Raw genomic sequence first — 25665 nt, 5'->3', positions numbered from 1 at the left:
TAAAATGCATTTAGCTGATACTTTCCTGCATGTGTCCATGTCTGTGAACATTTCTCTGTATAAAACCAAGTTCATAAACAGTCAGTCTCTGAGTCATTAATCGCTGTTTGCCACAATCAATAATCTCCCATCAACATCCAGTGGATTTTGTCAGTGTCTAAGCATACTTTGATTTCGATGGTATGTTCCTAAACCACAGGTCAGGATACAAAATATTATTACCCAATGACGTTGTGTATTAAATTGAAAGGGCTACACCACTAACCCGGAGATGTCTGCCATCTCAAAGGAAGCAGCCAACAAGCTACAAGCTATTGTGCAGGAGAAAATATCGCTGCACGTTTGGTGTTGTGACAGATATCAGCAAGTGTGCTGGCAGAGGCAGGACGAGAGGGAGCTCCAAACAATGGTGTGACAATCAGACGTTAATAGTGAATTTTCCCCCGTCTTTCCCTTCTTTCTTTCCATTTTCAAAAGCCTGTCGGTTAATAGTTGCATACATCTGGCTAATTTCCTTTTTACTCCCAGTAACAGATGGTGAAAAAGCGGAAGCGACCTTAACAGGTTCTATTTTAAGGCTTGTCGTCATACTATAGAAGAGGTCTAATGGATCTACAAGAGTAAACTCTTAAGCTTTAAGAGTAAAACCAAAAGGAAGCTGCAAACTGGGAAGTTTGTTTTTGACTGGCTTCCCTTTGCAGGGTTACTCCACTGCAATAAATCAGCAACTTCCACTGTATATACACTATACATCAGCCTCTGACATTTAAGCAGTCATTATAGATGCCAAGTGATTTCAGATGTGAAAAAGCTGTGAAAATATAAACTTACTTTGAGTGTAACAGCAGCAGCCTTGATAATGAAATCATTGACAGACACCTTGATCTCCTCTAGAGAGAGAGAGAGAGAGAGAGAGAGAGAGAGAGAAATGAAAAATGACTTTGGTGAGATTAACAGTCTCTATGCCTTTTATCAGGTTAGAATAACTCATAACTCAGTTGACATGAATAATCATCCTCATTGCGTTAGGTGCACATTTGTACACTTTCTGAGGACATACAAACATATATATGTCTATATATGGATGAATACATAATATGAATGTATAACATGAATATGAATACATAAAGCTTGCCAGAAAGGACCATGGGTCAAGACTAGAGTGCATACGGAATGGGTTTTTGCTGGCACCTAACAGAACTCAGGGCATGGAAAGTTTTTACATTCATGCAGGATTAACAAGCAGAAAGATGAACCTGAAAGATGAACTCAGGGTCATGGTGGTTTAAATAGTTTGTTTAGGAAGCATCTCCAATTATATTTCTCCCTTACAGCTCCAGGTCCTGGGTTTGATCTGAGCTCACATTATTTTCAGTGTAAAGTTTGAGTGCATGTTCTCACCATGTTCATGCATGTTTCCTCTTTGTTCTCTAGATTCTGACGCCTCCCAAACTACCCCTAGGTCTGAATAAGTGTATGAAAGTGTGTGAATGGCATTTCAAAATGGATTAGGATTGAATTCTCTATCTGAGTTGATTCTCCCCCCTTGTGCTGAGTGTTTCTGAGATCAGATGTGGGACCACCACAAGCCTGAGCAGGACACAGCGCTACTACTGAAGATGCACGAAGGAATCAGAAGTTCACTCAAGTGATATACAGAGCAGAATTCACTGATCCAGCTAGCAGAGTTGGCATTCCTTTCTTTGTAGTTCCCCAAGTGTTTTCAGGTGTGTGTGAGGACACAGTTTAGCCTATGTACACATCTGATTTAAAATCCAAATACAGATAAAAATATGGATATTTGTAGAACTAAAGCGATACATATAGCGCCATTTTGTTTCGCTGCATTAATTTAACATAGTTTTTTTGTGTAAATGTGTCTGAGAGTGAACAGAAAGAGTACCCGAGTATCCTGAGTATCCTTCTCAGTATCTGTTCTAGTGAAACTAAATTTTCAGAATGATTTCCACTTAAACACAAAAACACTGTGATTAGTCACAACAAACTAGAAATTCATGGCACTCTGGAACTGTTTTAAACCTTCAAGAAGAAAATAAACCAACTCAGAGTGACTTGGAGTACTGGTAGCTACCGCATTAAAGCAAAACATTCATTGCAAACATCAAGGAAGATTTTAGATGTAAATGAGAGGTTAAAAAAAAGAGGTATTGTGTTGCCTTCTCGGTTTTACTCATTTTCCCTTGAAACAGCATTTAGCAAAGTGAATGATCTTTTCCTTCAGACTGTGTTCTGGCTCTTACCTTGGGCTAACTCTTTGCGAAGCTGCATCACGGCTCCCAGATCACAGTCCACTGAGGCATACGCATGAGGTATGGTGGTTTTGGACTGTGTCAGTCTCTGTGCAATCACTCTCCGCACATTAGAGGCTGGGATCTCTGTGAAGGTGCCCTAAAAATCACAAACCTAGGTCAATTGAGCCATTAAAACAAAAGAGCCATTCCAGTGAGACCTTAAATATTGAGTCCATGACTGCCTTGTTACAATTTCTGGCCTATTGGAAATGAAATAAAATAGTTTGGTGATGTCATTTTTTGGATGAACTCCTTTCAATTGCCACTGATTTAAAAAGCCTTCATCACTTCACTGCTGCATCATTTGGTGTGCATGCTGTATTATTAAGACTGAATCAAATTAAGAGAGTACGATTAGTGGAATGAAAATAGGATACAATATTATTGTATCCTATTTTCTTTCCAGTAATCGTACTAGTGAAAGGTTATCAGCACAAGTGCAAATTTTCATTGCAAAGAATGTAATGCTACACTGGCCTGTCACTAATACTCATCCAATAGTTATGGCCTGTCACTAATACTCATCCAATAGTTATGGCCTGTCACTACTGTAGTACTCATCCAATAGTTATGGCCTGTCACTAATACTCATCCAATAGTTATGGCCTGTCACTACTGTAGTACTCATCCAATAGTTATGGCCTGTCACTAATACTCATCCAATAATTATGGCCTGTCACTGGTACTCATCCAATAGTTATGGCCTGTCACCAGTACTCATCCAATAGTTATGGCCTGTCACTAGTACTCATCCAATAGTTATGGCCTGTCACTAGTACTCATCCAATAGTTATGGCCTGTCACTAGTACTCATCCAATAGTTATGGCCTGTCACTAGTACTCATCCAATAGTTATGGCCTGTCACTAATACTCATCCAATAGTTATGGCCTGTCACTACTGTAGTACTCATCCAATAATTATGGCCTGTCACTGGTACTCATCCAAAATCTTTTTTTTTTTTTTTTTCCTCTGGAGTCATGTGTTAAAAATTAGTCAAAAGATTATAACTTGATAATACCTCATTTCAGATAAAATGTTTTGTGAAAGTTCAGATTTTCCCCAGGTTAAAGAAGTTCATTTCTTGAACAAATTAACACACACAAACTCACACACACCCACCACACCCACACACCACACCCACCCACCACACACTGACACACAACACACACACAACTAAAAATAAAAATACTTCATTTTAGGTTTAACCATTCAGATCAAGGCACTCACTGGAGCACCAGGTTTTCCAGGGACAGAGATGGCTGGGTGATGAGGCCTTCCTAAGCCTGGAGCTGATGGAGGAACATGAGCGGAGGAAGGAGGAGGTGGAGAAGCAGGAGAAGACACAGACAGTGGAGCTGCTTGGAGGCCTGCATCTCCTTTTTTCAGAAGGTTTAAAGCATCTCTGCAGACAGAAGCAGAGGAGCATGACAAGGAGTTTGAAAAGAATGACACATGGCACTTCTGAATACAACACAAGTTTTATGCTTGCAGTTTCTTTCTTAACAGGAAATCAGGTTTAATAATGACTCATTAATAGTAAAAACACTGCAACAATGCAAAACAGTACCTGATTCACAATACTCTGATTATAATTTTCTGAATTGGAGAGAGCAAAGTAGAGCATAGTTTGATTATATATATATTATAGATGATTGTATTACTGCTTATAATGATAAAAAGTATCATCTATGATTACTGGTTACTTAGGAGCAGTAAACTTGGTGAACAACATAAACCACACTTCCCTGTTTCTATATCCCTGTATCTTTGTTAATGCTTGCATGCTTATATTAAAAGTGACATACAGCTAAGTATGGTGACCCATACTCCGAATTTGTTCTCTGCATTTAACCCATCCAAAGTGCACACACAGCACAGGGGTGGGGGGGTGGTTCGGTGCCTTGCTCAAGGGCACCTCAGTCGTGGTATTGCCAGCCCGAGACTCGAACTCACAACCTTAGGGTTAAGAGTCAAACTCTCTAACCATTAGGCCACGACCTCCCCTATATATTATATTGATGGTACTGTATCTACAGCCAAACCATCAACCAATGAGACCAACGGATGATGCTGAACAAATGATGCTGGTAAACACTTGTAATGTAATACACTAATAATACAGTTATTTACAGACCTTCCATAAAAGGATAGCTGTGAAATAACCCTAAAAACAAGTTCAAACCATAATACAACACTGTGCAAGCACTTAAATCAACAGAAGTCAATACACTCTGATCAAGAAAAAGAACATTTAAATAATGCTCTGAAAATCTGCAGTTATATTATTCCAGCTGTTAACTGTGACACTCACTGATAATATCATTACTGATAATCAGGGAACTATTAATACTGAAATGTATAATAAATATAAGATGAGCATTTAGAAAGAATGAATGTCTTAAACAAAGCCTTGGCTTGTATGTTAATCTAAGATTAAAGGAAGTGCCTTTTTTTTATTATTCTTATAAACATAAGCCTGTTAGGTATGTGAAATCTTAGCTGTTACCTAACCAAGAAACACTTTCAGTGGTTTCCCCCCACACACACACACACACAGACACACCCCACACACAATTTGTGCTAGAACAAACATGTTGATTAATATCAGCATCCTGTCAAGCATTGATTAAACTTTGTACCCGAATGAAAATACTTCTATACCACAGAGCTGTTCGGTTCTCAATCCTCAATGCTTACAAGCAGCTCTGACCAATACTTCCAGCTATAGTCTAATTCACAGGTTTATGTTAATGTTCTGGTTCTAAATACATCGTTGTTCTAATAGATCATCAAAGAGAGAATCTAAATTTGATTAAAAAAAAAAAAAATCTATTATTAAACAAATAATATTTAACAAATGAGATATATAACCAAGTTCCCACTGTCAGCACTTTTCACCAGTCAATATGCTTTCCAGCAAAGGAGTCTTCAGTACAGAGGATTTTACCTCTTTTCTAGGCAATAATATGAGCTGTGTTCTATTATATTGTTCTTGTTAACTACAAGAGAAAGAAAAAAAGAGAAGCTGATGAGGGAAGGACTGTTTACTGTTGTTATAACGCAAGTGATAACGGGAACTCGTTTATTTGCGGATGTTCCAGAACATTACGAGAAACTACGAACTGCAAAAATATTTGAGCCATCATTAATTAATATATAACAAATTGCAACGAATGCAAATGTCTGGGCTGTAACAGGAGTTGCGTGCCTGAACGTCTGCGTGAGAGATCTGCATAAAAACTGCTCAACGAGGCAGCTGTCACCTTCAATCATTCTGAAAGGTGACTGCTTAAAAACATACTAATCATACAGAATCATATTAAACAAACATGTGAACCTGCACTGAGAGCAAATGAGCGACTAACATGTAAAACACATGACTGCACACAAACACACTGGCTTCACCACCTCAAACACAGGTTTCCTAGCGTGAGAACGATAATACGAAAGTGCTGGATTACATAATACGAAAGGGCTGGATGAACAAACAGGGTTTATTTTTCATTTTCACCTTCGGGCAGGATTTCTCCAACTTTATTAAAAGATAGTGATGAATAATGGTATATAATGGTGAATAAAGTGGTGGTTATTAATTATAATGGGGTTTAAAAGCTAAGAACATGCTCACATTTCAAGTCATGTTTCTTTTCCAACATTCTTCTGTCTGTATGATGTATAAACAAAGTATATGGACAAATCTGACCAAATAATTAGATTAGACTTTGTGTCAAGATGACAGAATTGGTAAACTTCACCTTTAACTTCTCTAGCCTGCATTATGGGCTTTTTCAGTATGACCACATAATATTATTCATTATACATCATAACTAAACAAATTCCCAGATTCCCCAATTGGAAACATTTAATATTGTTCAGTAAAACATTATGCATAAACCAACGGAAAAGCCTGATTATGGCTGTTGAAGAACAACTGACACAAATACGAAAGTAACCGATCATTTCTCCTGCTGTATTCTATTGGTCTTAAGTATTCTACTGCAAGGATTCATCAATTATTCTTACTAGACCATTGCTTCTGTCATCCATCTGACAAACACTTAATACCCAAGCTGTACAGTTAACTCCTCAGGCCAACATTTGATAAATCTCTACAAAGTTAATTAAACAGGGTTTGTTTTTCACCTAAGAGAAGATTTCCAGAAGATATTACTTCTGAAGTATAACATGGTATCTATGAGATTTTCACAGCATACAGAAAAATAGCATTGTTTTTTATATTAATTCCTTAATTAATATAATCCTGTACTTATTGGCATGTCTGCAGTGAAAGGCAGAGTAGCATGCGAGTCACTTCAGATGAGAAGGTGTGAGAAGGAAATGCAGTGGGAGTGTGGTGGCTCATGGATCAGTGAGCACATGGCTTTAGAGGGCCATGATGGACAGGAATCAGGTGTGTGGCTACCTCTTAGTGCTTGTTATAGTTCAGCGCACTGCAAACTTTGCTCTTTCTACAAACATTAGGCCTTTCAGTGTCAGCCAGCTGGCCTCATATTCTCAATGCACACACACACACTTTTGTTCCCTCTCCTTGCTTGTTCTTTGTTGATATAATTGTCCATCTATGTTTGGAGATGCTGGGAATCCCCCAGCTCACCGACAGAGCAATCAGAGTGTACACAACTCTCTACTAGCTTTTACAATACATAGTGATAGAAATAGAATCCAAATGGATAAAAATCTCACAATAAGTAAGTGACCAAAAAGTTTGAAAATGAGCCATTCTTTTTCTTAATGTTTAAATCTAAAGAGGGGATGATCACGTAACGTGAGTTCCTGTGCACCACGCCTCATGGCTCTTTCAGGACACAAACCATGGGTGCACCCACACAGACATGCTCTAGCATGATCAGAAGTGACCTGAACCGTATGACAAAGCTCTGATGCACCCACACAGCTCACTCAGAAGCTTTTTAATATTAATAATAAAGGAATGATAAGAAGTTTGTGTTACTGTCTGTGTGGAGTTTCACATGTTCTTTTATCTGCATAAACATTTTGTCTTCAGTCTGTAGTCTAGTACTGCTACTAAAACATTTTCAAAAATGAACTGTGTAGTTATGGTGAAATCATCCTTTCTCTTCCCTCTTCCTTCCTCATTTTCATCCAGGCTGACCACTGGATTGTGAATGAGGATGCAGTTGTCTAATGCTTAACCACAAATCTACAGTAAAGGATTAGAACAACTTAAAAATACCTTAAATGTTGTGTCAGTGTGTGTATTATTTCCATGCAACAGGCCTTTCATTAGACATTTAAGAGACATACTCATTTGGGTGTCATATCCTGCCCACACTTCTGGAGGATTCTGTGAAGGACTTGTTATTTTATATTAGTGTCTCACGGTTTCTGGGAAATCCCAGTGAGCTCCTGTGGACAAGTGTATTATGCAGGCTTTAACTTGTTAAACTGATAAACAGTACCATCAGCTTTTACATGAACTGGTACAATTACAAATATTTATAAAATTGCAATATTTTCCATGCAAGCAAATCAAACTGACACAAGCTGGCAAATCAAACATATTGAAATGCAATATGGTCAAAAAGATGAATCCACTCAGTGCCCTTCCCCTTTCCTTTCTTTTACAGGTTTACATAATCGTGGGTGACCTCATCCAAATGCACTGTACCATGTTTTCATGCCACAAGAGAGCGTCAGGGAGGCTTTACTCCAGGGAATATTATCAAATAAACGTGCACAATGAAGGGGTAGAACCTATTTAGCCTTAAATGGTGGGTCATAAAGGAAAAGGAAGGAAAATAGTATGTGTGTGCAAATAATCATTTTTATGGCTTTCATGGAGATCATGTGCAGATATGATCTCTTTTTAAAATGATAAGTAGCAGGAGTGTATTTTTTTATATTATTGACAGGAAGAGGTAAAAAAAAGAAAGAAACTGATCTATTGATTGGACCTTTCAAATTCATAATAGGAATAGAACATATAAGATAACACGGGTCTTTTTATGTAAAAAAAATCCTCCAATCTCTTGTGAACAATGCAAAAACACAATTTCACCAATATCTTAGAAACAATAATACCATAGAGCATAGCTGGCATACCAAGCCCAGTTATGTTCTCAGTGCACATTAAATATTAGAACAAAAATAAAGCGATTAAGCTGCTTTAAATTACAGCTTATGCAATAGCAGTTGCTTAATGACAACAAGCACAACAAAACAATTATAAAAATAAAAATTCACCAAAGGGAACCCCATCATTGTGTGCTTTTAGACGTCTGTCAGCCATTAGCTACTTCCTCAAAACAGACTTCCTGTTATACAGTGTGTACAAGGTTGCCTAGCCTCTTTTGCACTTGAACACATAAGCACAAACCCCATGGTCATGGTTTCTGTGAAAAAGCGAGGAAGAATGGTTGCCATGGTAACCCATGTTGCTAATGAGGAGGCTGGTCAATGCAGCAAGCATTCTTTTTTGCCTCCAGTGGCAGAGAGAGTGCATTAGAAACACATGCAGAGGTCCCAAAGCACACATATCTGTGAGTCTCTCTCTCTCTTTCTTTCTCCCTCCCTCCTTTTATCTTTTTCAGACGTTCTGAAACAAACTCCTTTGAGACAAAGCCCATTACAACAGGATTAAAGCAGACCCAAGGATTACCACATAAACCCCACCACTATCTGTGTGTACGCGTGCAAGTGAGAGCATGAATGTGAGTGTGGTGCGTGTGCTTGTGTGTTTTCACACTCACTCTTTAGTGATTAGCCCTCGTGGCCCCGTGGCAGTAGCCAAGTGAGGATCCAAACCATGTGTGTCTAAAATGTGTCTGGCAGCAGGACTCAGCCTCAACCTGAGAAGAAAAACAAACAGACATTTCCACACACAAAATCAATCAACACTGGTGGGAGAAGGGAAATGCATATTGATCTGGATTAAGATAATAAAAGTATGAGCCATAACCGGTGCTATAGTGGATTACTCACTTAAACATTTAATTTCTTTTTATCAAATTCAACAAAATGGAATTGAATCATGCTATAATGTTATATGCATGTATTAGATTTTCAATTATGAGAGACATTATACATCCTGGAAAGAATTATCTGTTTAGTTGAGTGTGATAGTAGTTTTTCTCTTAGCGGACATTATTTAGGAATTATGTGAGTCAGTTCTCTCTGGCATTATAAAGTCAAAGCATTTATTAAACAGTAAGGTCATTTTCATCTTTTGGTATAAAGTTCACACTAAAAATATACTTACTCTATATGCATTATTGTTATTATTATTATTATTATTGTTATTATTATTAAAATACTAGTAATAATAATATTGCATTAGCAAGCACCTAAAAAACAGAACATACTGAGAAAGTCTCCTTGTTTCTGGTTCCAGCCCCAAAACAACAAACCCACTGAACACCTGCCACAAAAACCACAGAGTGCATGTTGTCTGTGTGAGAAATGATACTCCTTTATCCCCAGTGAAGCTGCCATTCTCTTCTCATTACCATCCTCAGTAACACACAGCTCAGTCACTCCACGTGTCAGAAACCGTTTCATTAATGATACAACTGTTAGCGGTGAAGTAGTGTTAATTTCGTCTCTTATTTTTAATTTAGTCTTAGTCTTGTGCCAAATGTCCTTGTTAGTTTTAGTCATATTTAGTCATTCACATATCTTTTTTGTTAGTCTTAGTTTTAGTCGACTAAAAGTCTCGTCATTTTAGTCTAGTTTTAGTCAAAAGAAAACTCAAGGTATCTTAGTCAAGTTTTAGTCGACTAAAAGTCTTTTAATTTTAGTCTAGTTTTAGTCAAAAAATTGTAGCTTGACCACATCTTTAATCTATTGTAAGAATAAATACAACAAGGCCTCATTAAATGCAATAATATCAGGAACACAAGTGTTATAGTGGAAATAAATAACTTAATGAAAAGCCTAAGATCAAAACTGTAGGTGTGTATATATACACATATATATATATACACATATATATATATATATATATATATATATATATATATATATATATATATATATATATATATATATATATATATAATATAATAATTATATATATACACACACACACAACTTTTGAATAAGAAACAATATCAAGGCTATAAAACTGTCAAAACTCCGCGAATCACAAAAGTATCAGTGAGAAGTTGAGAACACTCGTTTAAACAGTGCATACACTCGAACTTGATTGCACATCATATTCTTTACTTTATCGATAGTGCTTTTAATTGTAATGCAAAGACCGGTCATCGGGACATAAGCTGTCATGTACAATAAAAGAGCCTGCGCAGCGACAGGAAATATAATTTAACACAAAAAGCCTGACTAGACTTAGGGTGGACTTGCGCTCAGGAGTTTTATTTATTTATTTGTTTGTTTATTTGAGCGGCATGTGGACGAATTCTTTCTACACACACATTATTTTATTTCTTGATAACAGACCGCTGCGAACTATAACACACCGTTGCCATGAAAAACAGAGCGTTGCCATGGACACACAGGATTCTAACCGTAGAGACGGAGCGCACTATTTTCTTTAGCGGAAACAATAAAATTCTTTTTAAATCAATAAACTTCTTCATTTTGAGTCAAATTATCGATTTATTTGGTAGGTAGCAATATAATAAGCGGGATCCGCTTCGCGGACCTGTAACTTGAGCAACAGCGCGAAGCCGCGAACTCGTTGTGAATATTTAAAAGGCGTAACAGCTGATGAAAAAGCAGAGACAATTGTAGACGAAAATGAAGAGAGATTTTATCTTAGTTTTTATTTTATACAAAACATTTTCGTCTCGTCTTTTTTCGTCAACAATAATGCATGTTAATTTAGTTTTAGCGTTTTTGGAAAGTGGTGAAGTCTTGTCATCGTCTCGTTTTAGTCATGAAAAAAAAGGTCGAAATTAACACTATGGTGAAGCAAGGCTTCAGCTGGAACTATTAGCGAGAATCCCATAGTCAACAGATTTGCTATGCCTTACCTTTTTACAGGACAAAATCACTATAGAAAAACGAACTGCAATTTTGAACGTGCAAAACAGCCTTAAATGTTGAAAAAGCTTTGGTGAAAATGGTGAAAAAGCTTTTTTGCACTCCATTATACAATATTATTCTGCAGCCCAGTTACTGCACTCTACTCATTATATAAGGTTGGATACAAAGGATTTTTATGTCTAGGCCACACAAGAGGAAGGGATGCACTTATTTCCAGGGATTTCTGCACATCGTAACAGATATTGCGTCATCGGGTAGGCGAGGCCTATTTGATAATCTAACCCTCACCTTAATCCTAACCTTAACCATACCCGTAGTTTTTGGTTGTTTATTTGTTTTCTAAAATAAATCTACCTGTATGACTGTTTTGTCCGTAGTATGCTGGTTCTTTTGAAAGAGAGCGTTTTTCCAAGACCTCCGTGAACACGCCCAATTTACGTTGTGGTAACGAAACCCCTGGAATTTAGTGAATGCCACTAGAGGATATTCAAGCCAATTATAAGGCTGATGTCCTTTCCCTGACTACTTCAAATGATATTTTTATTTTGATATTTTTAGACATGTTTTAAAAAAGTATCTTGACAGTAGTAAATATTAATGTGATTATGGGGTGTTCAGAATCCTGTCTCAACCCCGCTGATCTAGTCACAGTCCAGTCATGGATGTCCCAGCTTTAAACAGAAACTGTTCAACTTGTTCAATATTATGACTCATACTGGGGGAATATTGACAGTCTGTGTGAAATCTCAGTCTAGGTGTAATGAGTGGCAGAACACCAGCCAATATGAACAGAGCTAAATTGTATTGATTCATGAGAAAAATGTGGAGTATTTCTTTCAGTACATATCATGCGGCATGGAACAGTTTTGCAAGTAATGATCCAACATTTGTTAGGACTGTGGTCATGTCTAAGTTTGATCCAGGCATTAAGAGCAGCATTATCATTTTTACATACGGTCCAATGGCAGGTGCACTTCTGGAGGGTGGGGCAACAGGTGTCGGGGAAGGCGGTGCAGCTGCAGGTGGGGGCGGAGCTGGAGCAGGCTGGGAGGAGACAAGCGGAGGGATCTCCACTTCTTTCCAGTCTTGCCCTTCTTCAACCATCAAGGCAATGAGAGTCCCTAAACGAACATTCTTACTGCCTTCCTCCATCTGATAGAAAGACAGACAGAGAGAGAGAGAGAGAGAGACAGAGACAGAGAGAGATTTAAATATTTAAACAAGTGTAGCTACATCTCTCACATGACACAATGTGACACACACTTGATGACCAAAACGTTAAGGAGTAATTTCCCACCATGCAGTCATCATGGGGGAAATTGTAGCTGGTGTAAAGAAGTAGCAAACTATGCTCAAACTGATCTGTGGACAGACTTTGAGTTTAGGTAAATTAAGCTATGCAAAACTGAGATTTTCAATATTGAAATCTTTTGCATAGAACATCTGGAAATGAGAACTGCACAGGAAGCTGGTTGTCAAAAGTTATGAGATCGTTTAAGGCAATAGTTTCAGTTGGAACCCAACTCTTCCAGTACAACTATACAAATATAAATGCATATGCTTTACAATTATCTCAGTACACACTCCAAGACAGAAGATGCATTAACAACTTGCCATTAATGTGGTGTATATTTTTCATTCTGCGCATACCTTGAGGTCACAATTTATTGAAGTATTTAAATATTTCAGTATTTCACCCTATATATAAATGTGAACAAATATATTTCAGTGATGCTTTAGGACCCTGTGCTGTCTTTTCACGTGTGTGTGATGAATCCAATGAAAAACAAGAAAGTTAAAAAAAAAAGAAATCATGAGCGAGATCAATGTAAGAAGGGCTGAATGGCAACTGAGTCATCATTCCTCCACAGGGTGCAGTTCTACCAAAGTGAAAACAAGTCATGACTAAGAACAGATGGGCATAATTCCTGATTAAATTACAATGGTAAAGTGCAGTTTAGCTAAAAATAATACAGACATTTTTATCTAACCCAAGTTCAGCAAAGACTTTGTTGTTGCTTCATTAATTTTGGTACTGGAGCTAACTAGCTAGTAAACAGTTTAGTATCATGTAAACTGTGAGTCTAAATCATCACACATTCCATAGCTCAGAAGCATAAACAGTTAAATAAAAAATAGGTTACTTTATTAAACATAAAGATGCTTAAAGAACACACAAAGGATCGAAACCTAAACACAGTCATCTATGCGCTTATTGCATATTTCCTTGTACTCCAACCACCTATGAAAGAAAACTCAAATTCACATTCATTGGATGCTGCAAATCATGCAAAACACTATGGAAATTCTCTTGGAAAAGTCTTTTACTCAAATCGACATGTGCTCAAACATTCGTCTGGAGCATATAGGCACTTGTTATGCTGTCGCTACTGTACTACAGAACATGAATACATGTCAGTTATAGGCCCAAGATTATGCACATGCTTTGAAGACATGGAGGATGGGACATGAGAGCTCAGACAATACTTAACAGACTTCATGTCTGATTTTGGAGAGATTCTATTGTTAGTTAAAAGTGCTGAGGATTTGCTTAGAACCTGACAATGAAAAAGCCTAATAAAAGCCCCATTTTGCCATGATTCTCTTTTGTTCATTTCTAGCCATGTGCTCTAGGAGCCATACAAGCAGTTACAATAAGCAAGTAGGAAACTGTGCAAACGGGGGGAAAAATTCACATAATAAGTAGAAAATCCACAGGCTTCTGGGAGGTTCGTAATAACACAAATATATACCACCCACATTAAATCACCATCAATAAACAACAATTACCTGAAAGCATTAACAGAGTCTTTTCATCTGCAGCACTTAGTACTGGTAAGTACATGAACTTGGAAATGTGGCATTTGCATGGATACACTGGATAGCCGATTTTAATATATAGATTTATGTATTGGTCAAATTTGGTAGCACATAAGTAATTATTGAGTTTTGAGTCACTACTTACAATATGTGCACCCCTGACCATCACATCCAGATGTGAACCTTCTCCAGACCGCTGCCAATGGGCACATGCATATAGTAAGAAAAACAATGCCACTGTGCACAAAGCAAGGGGCAAAAGACACAATTTCCCAAGGTTAGTGTGCAAAAACTTAACTGGAACCATCTCTCATCTGATATGCCTGGCTGACCTCAGTAATGCCCTTGTGGCTAATTGGGCACGTGTCCATAACCATGCTCCAAAATCTAATGGAAAGCCTTCACAGAAGAGTGGAAGCACATATGGCTGTGATTTGTGAGGTGTTCACAAACGTTTGGCCATATAGTGTACGTCTATTTATCTCCTGACACATCATGAGTGATGTTCCTTCAATCTTCTGGTGTTTCAGCTCTTTCAACATCACCCTCTTCCAGATAAGCAGCCGAAGCAGAGCTTGCATCCAGATGGTTAGATCACTAGTCGCTCTTATGTCTTGAGCCACAGCCATCATGTGGTTCTTTCTGCCATTTCATTTGCAGATATGAATTGCTCTTTGTTTCTCCAATCCCACAAAACCACACAACCATAGGCTTTGGACAAAGACCTAGTGGCAAAACACTGGCTTCCAACCTTTATTGGCAAACACACATCCCTCCAGCTGTCCTGCTGGCATTTGCTGAGCATACTCTCACACTTGGCCAGGTTCCTGCCAAATAACTTTTCTAACCGGTCTTCCCAAGAGACTGCAAGCTTCAGCAAGACAACTGGTTGACTTGAACACAAGGACATTGTTTGCAAACAAGAAACTTCAGCTGCTGCTTGAGGTCTACCAATAGCTCCCAGACAGACACTTGCAGAGCTCAGAATTCCTGCAGATGTTTTCACTGAGTGACAATATCGCTCACAAACTCTGATGAAGGTGATCGTGCTCGTGATGGGATGAGATGGCAGTGTGACTTGTGTGCTGATGGCTTTTATAATGACTTTCCGGTAGTGTCCCTTTCTTAGTGCCACTGAACAGCTGCTTAGAATAGGTTACAGAATACTACACTTGAAACACAGTGGGCAGGCTGGTGATTTTGTCCCACATGTGAATGTCAAATGAACATGAGGGCACATTATACACTGCATGGATGAGGAACGTGATCCTTTGTGCCATCGTGAAAAGATATATTTTTGATACAGTAAATGAATTAACTAGTCAGCTAGTGATCTAAAATCTTGGTGATAAACCAGTGGCTGTTAAATAGATTAAAACTTAAAAAAAAAATTGTTTTAATTAGAGATGGGTTAAAACCATTACTCGGTATTGGTACTGGACTATATTAGCAAAAATATAAATAAAGGACTGAATATTGGAGAAAATATATAGTATATCACATCCTGTAACAAACCAGGATTTGGAAAAGAGTATTACTGATCCTGGAAAAACACTTTCTTTTCTTTGATTGATTTTACTGATTACTGTATTTATAGTTTATGCTCAAATTACATTTTTAAGTTACAGATTTGTGTGTAAACACAACAAAGCGTGAAGTGCTTCCATTAAAATAATTAAAGAATTAATGAAAATTATTAACTGCTAATAGTAAAAGGTTTCAGTATTGAAAAATAAATTGAGTCTCTGATACTGAAAATGTGACATGCTTACTGACTATATTCTGTATGTATTGTTTACATCAACATTCCTGAAGCGATCTTAGTCCATGTTCAAGAACCTTTAAAGGTCCTATAAAAAAAATCCAACAGAGGGTTTCCCTTTCAGAACAAGAACACTTTTTAGCCAGAACAATAAACCATCCAACCCCTATTTTAAAACATCTTTCTGCAACATACATTGTGCAAATCTGTATATTCATAAATCATGAGAATAAATATGCCAAGATGGTCCTAAAGCATTTTTGTAGTTTCTCAGGCATTACAAATAACATGAAACGATTTATAATTCTACATAGATTATTTCTAATGATTAAAATTATGTCCAATTGTGTAAAATTGTCCACCATTCTCACATTCCTCCATTCCTCCTCTCATCACAGATGGCTAGGCCTGGCTGAAATGAAGAGCTCAATACTGCCATCGCTTGGATAAACTGGAAAGTTGCGCACCAGCACTTTCTGCTTTTGTTTAATTTCCTTTAGATTGTTTGTTAGACTGACATGCTTTAAGGCATTAAAGAAAAACGTATTCTCTCAGTAGCACCAGCTAAAAGTATTGTAAAACTAAGAGAAAGGCTGCTACAATAAACCAAGATCCATGAGATGTTTATTCATAGCCCATGACCACCATCTACACACTGAGCTCACATATGAGACTATGGGGGAGGTGGGTTGACTTGCTTACTTCATAAAAAATACACCAGGCACATTGATCAGGTCAAAGGGGTGTCTAGGACTTCCCTGATCGAACCCAAGTCCCCGGCGCTTGTTACTAGGCAGAGTAGCAGTGAGTTAGTCATCTAAGAGCTTTACAACACTGGATTTGATTTTTGTGAATAATTCAAAAACAAATAATGTGTGAGAGAAGCACCATGCACCTCAGGGCTTGTCATTAAGAAAATATGTATTCTTCAATATTCTTCAGATTTTATGAGATTCAAGAGCCTTTTTGTTACTTTAGGGCAGAGCAGATTTGTTTAAATAGATACAGATTTTTAAAAACAGTGTAGAATAGACTTGACACACAGCTCATAATAGCAGTTCCTCTATAAAGCATTAGCTAATCGCAAGAGACTTGAGTAAAGAGATTTTTTCCCTTTTCTACAGTGTAGGATTGTTTTTGTCAAAACTTAAATAAAAACCAAGGCTGTATATAAGCGTTATGTTACTAACCTGCTGTCATTAGTCTAATGCTGTCATTTCATCTCAAATCTGAGACATCTGCTTACCAGATACAATAAAATAAAAAAAATAAAATATCAGGTATAGTATTGCATCCACACTATATTTTCGCTAGCTAGAGTTAACAGGCTAGCTGTGACACCCAACTCTGTAGATGTGCAGTCTGAGAGAAAGCCCCTACATTCACCCAATGATCAGCATCCCATTATTAACTCAAATGTATGTACAAATGGAGTGATTTATTAGAAAATGAACAATTATAGTTCTCTAGTATCCTGTTGGATAAAAAAAATGTGGTTAAAATAGCTAAGGTGACATTGAACTTAAATAAAGCTGCAGATGGTAGATAGTATGGGGGCACAGGATATGCAGGTGGCACTTGTAGTGAAGACAGGAAGCACCAAACCGGGTGTAGTGGAAGGGAGCTGAGTCGTGCTGAGCACATAAAACAAAAGAGCAGCAATGTGCAGCAGCAAGGGTTCACTGACCCAAACAGAGTAATTTTGAAATATTGGTCTTTGTACTGTAGCTATCTCTCATATATATATATATATATATATATATATATATATATATATATATATATATATATATATATATATATATATATGAGAGAGAGAGAGAGAGATAGACAGACAGATCCCTTGTTTGTTTTTTTTAAATAGGTAGAGAGCGATCAGTATTAATGAATTGTGCATAATACGACCAGAGACATGAACTAACAAGATAAAAAGGTTGGATTGATGTAAGGCCACCATAGCACCTTATTTATGCACAGCATTCAAAGCTTTCTCATCAGGACACATTAATATGTTAAAGACAAACAGACAAACAATGGAGACAATTACTGAAAAATCAGTAACATCATTCAGTCTTTCCTTTCGTGGACATGAAGCAAATGCTTGAAATAAGAGGAGCATCCATAGGAGCATCCTATAACACAGAAAACAACACCAGTACATGTGAATCTTAAACTGATCTCTAGAGTCTCCAGCACATCTCTCTCACTCACACACACACTCTCACTCACACACACACTCTCACTCACACACACACTCTCACTCACACACTCTCACTCACACACACACACTCTCACTCACACACACACACACACACACTCTCACTCACACACACACTCTCACTCACACACACACACTCTCACTCACACACACACACTCTCACTCACACACACACACACACTCTCACTCACACACACACACACACACTCTCACACTCATCCCACCTCTCTGTTTAATGCAGGACCTACAGCATATCTTTCCATATCAATATTACTATAGTGATTTCAAATGATGGATTTGAGGCAGTGACACTGGGGTGTGTTTCATGTGAGAGATAATCAGTGAAGGCAAGTCCATATTGCAGCTTCACAGGACATTTCTAAACATATAAGTGCTGAGAATAGCTATTTATGGGTATTTACCACCGCACACCTGCATAAACAATACAGCGAGCGAGAGAGAGAGAGAGAGAGAGAGAGAGAGAGAGAGAGAGAGAGAGAGAGAGAGAGAGAGAGAGAGAGAGAGAGAGAGAGAGAGAGAGAGAGAGAGAGAGAGAGAGAGAGAGAGAGAGAGAGAGAGAGAGAGAGAGAGAGAGAGAGAGAGAGAGAGAGAGAGAGACTTAGAGAAATGGGCCGAAAGCATTTATTTTATTTACCATTACATAGCATAAAACCTGAAGCCGTGTATTCAGGGTGCTTTGCAGGATGGAGCTGGTTAACTAATTCAGGCCATTTTCCTTCTGCTTCTACTTTAAACCCCCAACCCCCATTTCCATGGCCTGTTTCCATGGAAACTCTCTTGCAAAGGAAGCTGAGGTGTGTATCTCTATGTGTATGTCTAAAAGGTCAGCTTTTTACTGCGATATTTTAAATGTGACTATTACAGACTAGTCGGTTTGTACACACATCTATAGACTGTAATGTGACATTATTCCAAAAACCTCAATCTAGTTGAGTCTGTAACAGACAAAGGCTGAGATTGAAAAAAATATATAATAATAATAATAATAATAATAATAATAATAATAATAATAATAAATCAATATTACTTTGCATCTCTAGTAAGGCTTTTTTATTTTCTGTATTTTAGACCAGGCCCACCAAGCAGCTAAAACACATCAGTATGAGATCCAACCCATCAGACACACCACCCCCACTTCCCAGTATCACACACAGCTGGATTCCAGACAGAAAATGAGAAAATGTGGAAATAACAAAACCTTCATTAGCAATGTTTACACGCAGCCTAACGATCTGATAATTCACTAATAACCTTTTTACTCTGATTAGTATGCAGTCTGAGCTAAAACATAATAGTCCCACAGCATACAGCAAACTTAGTAAATTGTAATTCACTTACTCTCTAATCAAACAACTGCAAGTCTGATAATCTGTATAATAATCTTTAATAGAAAAAAAATTCATCAATGCAAAATAGAAAAGTTTTATTTGATTATGTTCACAATGGAATTCTTTGCACACATCCAGGAGAGTGTGTGTATGGAACACAACACAACCTAAATGCCATGTTCAAAAATCGTCATCTAGTGAAGAAAACATTTAAATAATGTTTACATGTAAACATTTAAATAACAGGCAAACCAGATGTGACAGAAGAAATGGGTCAAATTAATATCTAAAAAGGAAACAAATATTTTTTTGTCTGTCTGTCTGTCTGAATCCTGAACTAATGTGGAACAAATAATTAATGCTTGTTAAAGTAACTCAATTTCTAGCTTGGCCATCTATACTCTAAGCTTATTATAGTCATGAATCTAACGACAAGAACTCTATTTATTAATAGGCTACACACATCAGGCTTTACATGTGTGATGCAATTCGAAGTCAATCACATTATATGTAACAGAGAGATATATATCCGTGTTGACCAGTGTTTCAATCCACAAAAGATGCACAAGACATGAAAAGTCCATACTGCACGTTAAATTAGTTCGATTTAATTTTACACTATTTAAGTCCCTAGATGCACTGAAGTGTACACGTCCCACACCATGAACTTATCAGCATATACAATAATGCTCTGAGTGCACAGTGTATATAATAAAGGCACTTTAAGGCTAATCATAATTACTACAAATATGCAGATTAGTCACAGATCCACTGCCATACAGCACATTGTAAGTGAACTGTATTGTAAATACAGCTGGCCAAATGTTGTCTGTCCCTGTTTCAGATGTGAAACATGAGGATGTTTGACCTGTGTATTAATTAAGTGCATTGTTGTTTCTCTGGTGCAGATGGAACAAGCATGATGTGGAATGGCTGGATGGTCAGGATACGCTTACATGCTGTATCTGGTTTGAATCCTGCACTATACTAGATATTTGGCTATAGAAAGACAGTTTGACTGAAATGAACATAGCTACTAAATGTACTGGCAGGTGTCATGTGCTTGTAGTAGTTATTAAAATGTTGCTATGAGAACATCCTGAGATGCTTAGGTTTGGTTTGGATTATTTGGAACGTACATACACATTCATTACGACTGACAAAAAAACCATGTCAACATAGACACTAAGACGGTTTAACCGTGGGAAGCTGCTTAAGCTATAAAGAGATCGCTGGATTAGGGAAATCAGTCCGTGACTGACAATCCCTTTATCTGCTGATGGGAAGGCTTTTTTACTACAATGAGGCGAAGTGAGGTATTCTACTCACATCTCCTGTTAAATAAATCCTAATACTCTGCTCAACACATTAAATGTGATAGCAATTGAGGCTGTCCTGCAAATGCACTAAATACAGAAGGGGAACCAGGAAAAGGCTTATTAGGAACCGGTTCTGCTCTTCCAGTGCATAGAAAGCTTAATGAAGAGCTCTGACTGAAGGAAACAATGTGCTCCCTACCACAGACACCTTCTAAATGAGATTAGGTAGAAAGTTTGTGATGAGAGGACCTTAGGGACTGAAGTTAATGTAGTCAATCAGTTTCATTTTCACTCGATACCCATTTCATTTCTGCAATCATCCCACACACACAAACACACACACTCACCAGGATTTTAGCCAGTACTCCGTCATCATTGGAATCCATGGTAACCACAGCCTTGTCTGTCTCAATTTCGCAGAGAGCATCACCAGCTGCCACCGCCTCACCTGCTCGCATACACACAGACACAGACAAACGATTAATAAATAACAAGCAATTTCTCTCTGGCATTTTAAATAGATTTTTCTCAATCGACACATGCAGGACACTTCTTACTTACACAATAAATAAATGTCTAAATGCTAAATGATCCAGTTTTAGGTCATTCTGCTATCTGATGTTTGTCAGGTGAAATGAAAATTGGTTTAAAAAATAATAAATAAATAAAATAAATAAATAAGGTATATTGTAATTTGTGCGCTTTAACATTAGTGCATATTAATAATATAGAACGTTTAAGAAATCCACTGCTAAATAGTCAACAACAAACTAAAAGAGAAACAACGATTTTTTCCTGTATGTTCCATGATCTTAGCTCATCTGTGCTGCACAGCAGGATATCGAACACAGCAGCACATTTTAATGTACCGTTATCTTCACTTGGACTCAGGAATACATTTCCATTCAATTATTTTCCATGAAAAATTACTGCAATTAGAGAACAAATGGTTCTCACTTACTCACTCACACACACACACACACACACAGAGCTGTATGAATTGAAACCTATATGTGGAAAGTATACTATGGATAAAAAAGGAGAAATCAAAGTATATGAATTGAAGAGGATCCTGAAACCCATGGCCCAGAGGCACTAACATTAATATTCCCCAACAGTGTAATCACTTCAGATGTCATTCATCCAGAAAACTGCCATTACTGCCAGGCTCTGTCAGACATGGATCATATGAGCAAACCACGATAGTTAATTATAAAGCTTAGGGTGAGGGACAGGAAAATGGTATATTTGGTTAATAATCAGAGTACATAATAATAATAATAATAATAATAATAATAATCCTTCCTAGAAGTTACGACACTAACCACTACATACTGGGAACATTGGCTGGCCCTTGGACTGACTCCTGTTTAACAGATGCCACTGTAATGAGTTAATCCATGTTGATTCATGTTGCATGTTAGAAGTTTTTGTGTTATAGCGGATCATTGTATATAGGTTTATTCAACTGAGCAGTTTCAGAGAGCCTGTGCCCATGATTTGTGTTCTAGATTGAAATGAAATAAAACCTTTTCTGCTGTTGTAGCACACATCCATTCACTGTATAATGTTTTGTGTGTGCCAAGATGCTTTTCTGCTCAACACAGTTGTAAGGAGTGAATACTCTAATCAGCTCGAACCAATTTAGCCATTTTCCTCTGATGTCTCTTATCTTATGTCCCACACACAGAACTGTCACTCACATACAGCTTTATTCCATTCCTCAAATCAATCTGTGTAAACTGTAGATGGTGATGTGTGTGAAAATCCCAGGAGATCAGCAGTTTCTTAAATACTCAAACCAGCAAATCTGCACCACCAACCTTGGCACAGTCAAAGTCAAATTTATTTTCATTCTGATGTTTGACAGGAACATTAAATGAATGTTTCAACATGATTTTATGCATTGTGCTATGATTGGTAACCTGTATAAATGAAGAAGGCCTCTTTGTGAAGCCTATATGCAAATGTATATAAAGCTCATATGCAAATGACAAAAGCCAAGCAGAGTTCATGTCTGTTTCAACAGTGAGGGATTTAAAAGGTACTTTAGTGTTTATATCTCCCTCTTGTGGAGAATCTTTAGAAAAAGAAATAGGAAGAATCCATTACTTAAAGCACAAACAAAAAAAAACAAAAATCAGTAAAAGACAAAGACAGTTTATAACGAGTGTGCATTAGGGCCTTGTTTTTATGTTTGTTAATGTTTATGTTCAATGTTTCATGAGTGTGTGTGTGTGTGTGTGTGTTTTTAAATACACATGAATCAAACAGAAAAAATAAGTGCTAATACTAGGACAAGAGGAAAAGTGAATGTGAAGATTGGCGTTAAAGGCATTAATGTAATCCACACACACACACACACACACACACACACACACACACACATATATTTATATATAAAACACACACAGTTACTGTAGTTTAGTCTTGCACCATTATTAATGCCAGTCTTCACATTCACTCTTCCTCTTGTCCTAGTATCAGCACTTAATTTCCCTCTTTGTTTTGTGTGTATTTAAAGGAAAAGTGTTTGGGGTTGATGCTCTCCTAAATCTGTAATCTGTCTGTATTCATTGATACATTGATATTCTTTGAGGCTTTAAAGCACTTTTGTTTGACGTACGTCGGTCTGGATAAATGTGTAACCAAATTCCACAAATTTAAATCACCGCTTGTTATATTTTCCCCCACAGTTCACAGCCATCACTAGTACACTAGAGCAAAATGGGCACGCTCATGTATTTTCATGACCTACTCCCATAAGCTCAGATGGTTCTAGCTAATTATGAACTCGTGCTTTATATCAAATTATAGCAAGCACAATGAAAACGACGAACATTAATTCCTGTAGTGAACAACATGAAAAAGAAGGTAATGATGATTGCAGTCAGACCAGAAAACGTCACCAGAATTCAGGGGGGAAAAAAGACAGCCCTATTGTAAATGTGCTCTTCTGTTCCTGTTAAAGTAATAAAGCCAAGTTCTCAGGAAAGTAATACAAGATAAATCGGAGTATCTAACCAAGTCTGGTATAAATAACCACGACAATGATAAATATGTCGACTGTTACACAACATGTTCTGTGAGTATTGCACAAGGGGGAAAAAAAAGTCAAGAATTTGAATTAATCTGAAGTAGCTTTAAATTTGTCAAGTTCTGTCATGAACCTTTGAAATACATTTCATATTTCTGTTTCAATACCAAGAACAGCAACAACAAGGTGGAAAAAACATTACTCAATGACAACACTGATTTTTTTTATAATTTTTTTATAATGTTCTACTGGAGGTCTGCATCAGTGAATGCCCAGTTACTTTGCTTTATTTAATCTGTTAGCCCTGTGTGATAAGTCATAGATATCATAAGCTGATGTTTTTTGATTGATATCTTCGTCTATTAGCATTGTTGCACGACCCAGTTCTCAGCAGCTGATTCACATGACTACGGTTCCACTAAGTGCGACTCGCAGTGTGAGTAACAAAACAAAAGCAAGCATGGAAGATCGTGACAAAGAGCAAATCTCGCCTCAGCACTCCGTAACAGAACATCCATCAGCACGTCTAAAAGATGAAGTGCATGTGCCTAAAGAAATGTACTTCTGTCACTGGATTCCTGAAACCTGAAGTCAAATACTGCTTAAATATTTCATATTTTATGCTCCTGTTGTTCCCGTACAGGATGATTGAAACACAGTCATGAATGCATGCAGTTATTTTTTATAGATTGTTTTTTTTTATATCACTTTTAGAGAAAACATTATAGATCATAACGTATATCGTTTCAAGATATGAAATTGTCCCTGCGGTCATATGTAATTGGGTCCATATTGTCCAGTCCTTCTTTCTGTCACTCCTAAAAGATGGAAAACAGTCATATTTCTCTGTGCTTTCCGATCCCATGTGGATTTGTTTGGGAAAGAGGAGTGAAGGATGAAGAAACATGATTGACATTTCTATACTGGAACCTAATCAAATACAAATAAACAGAAAATGACAACAAGAAAGCAATTTGCATTTATTGGAGTATATATTCTCTTGGCAAAATTAGAAAGCTGAATCACTTGGGAGCCACCTGTTTACTTTGACTGCTTTTTTTTTCTAGCTCATCTCCAGATCTTGGTGTCTGCTTAACATTGGGGGTATAAAATAGTTGGAATTCGCCCTTCTCATTTTATACAACTGAGTAACTGAGGTTTAAGGGCCTTGCTCAGGGGCCCAACACTGTTAGCTTAGTGGACCTGGGATTGGAACTCACAACCTTCTAATCAGTAGTCAGACACTTTAACCACCAGGTTACCACATCTCTCATCTATTCCTCAGATATTCTGCCAAAACTCTAAATTATTCAAATATTCTACAAAAAAAATTTCAAAATTTTAAAAAATTTTACAAAAAATAATATTTTTTTTAAAGGAACAGCAGTGGAATACAAATCATATGAAAGCGTGTGTTGGATATCAGCCCATTAACTCCGAATAAAAATCATAAAAACATAAAAAATAATCATTAATATGCGAATAAGGAATATTCTGATAAGGGAATGTGAATTAAAATGTAAATTAAAACTAGAAAACTAGCACAGGATCTTTGTGGATTTATGAAATGTTGATGAGGTTTAAAGGCATTTACCATTAACTCAGTGGTTAAAACTACAGCTTCACAACCGATCACAAGGCTATGAGTTCAGAACGCTGCACAGTTATGACCTGTCTGTATTACAATGGATTACAATGTCCTTCATCTCCTCTTCTTTCATTCTGGAATTGTCTCAGTCTCTCAAATAAATGAAACACGGAAAAAGGTGCTTTCACGGACATATATATCCTTTATTAATCCAGTAAACAAAAAAAAAAAAAAAAAAAAAAACCTGTTTTTCTCACCTTTCATAAGGCA

At 37.2% G+C, this 25665-nt stretch overlaps 1 protein-coding gene across 1 annotated transcript in view; it reads right to left on the bottom strand.

Annotated features, from left to right (window-relative positions):
- pdhx (pyruvate dehydrogenase complex component X) overlaps positions 1–25665 on the bottom strand; it is a 37651-nt gene that overhangs the window by 6131 nt on the left and 5855 nt on the right. The window contains exons 3-8 of the mRNA XM_060886972.1: positions 21118–21218; positions 12258–12454; positions 9046–9144; positions 3542–3716; positions 2262–2409; positions 832–890 (exon numbers count right to left, since the gene is read on the bottom strand). Coding sequence (XP_060742955.1) covers positions 832–890; positions 2262–2409; positions 3542–3716; positions 9046–9144; positions 12258–12454; positions 21118–21218 — 779 coding nt within the window. The remainder of the gene's footprint in view (positions 1–831; positions 891–2261; positions 2410–3541; positions 3717–9045; positions 9145–12257; positions 12455–21117; positions 21219–25665) is intronic.

Source organism: Tachysurus vachellii, chromosome 14 (genome assembly GCF_030014155.1).
Source record: "Tachysurus vachellii isolate PV-2020 chromosome 14, HZAU_Pvac_v1, whole genome shotgun sequence".
Lineage (NCBI taxonomy): Eukaryota > Metazoa > Chordata > Actinopteri > Siluriformes > Bagridae > Tachysurus > Tachysurus vachellii.
The sequence above is the reverse complement of the archived record's forward strand: the minus strand, read 5'-3'. Positions and strand labels throughout refer to the sequence as shown.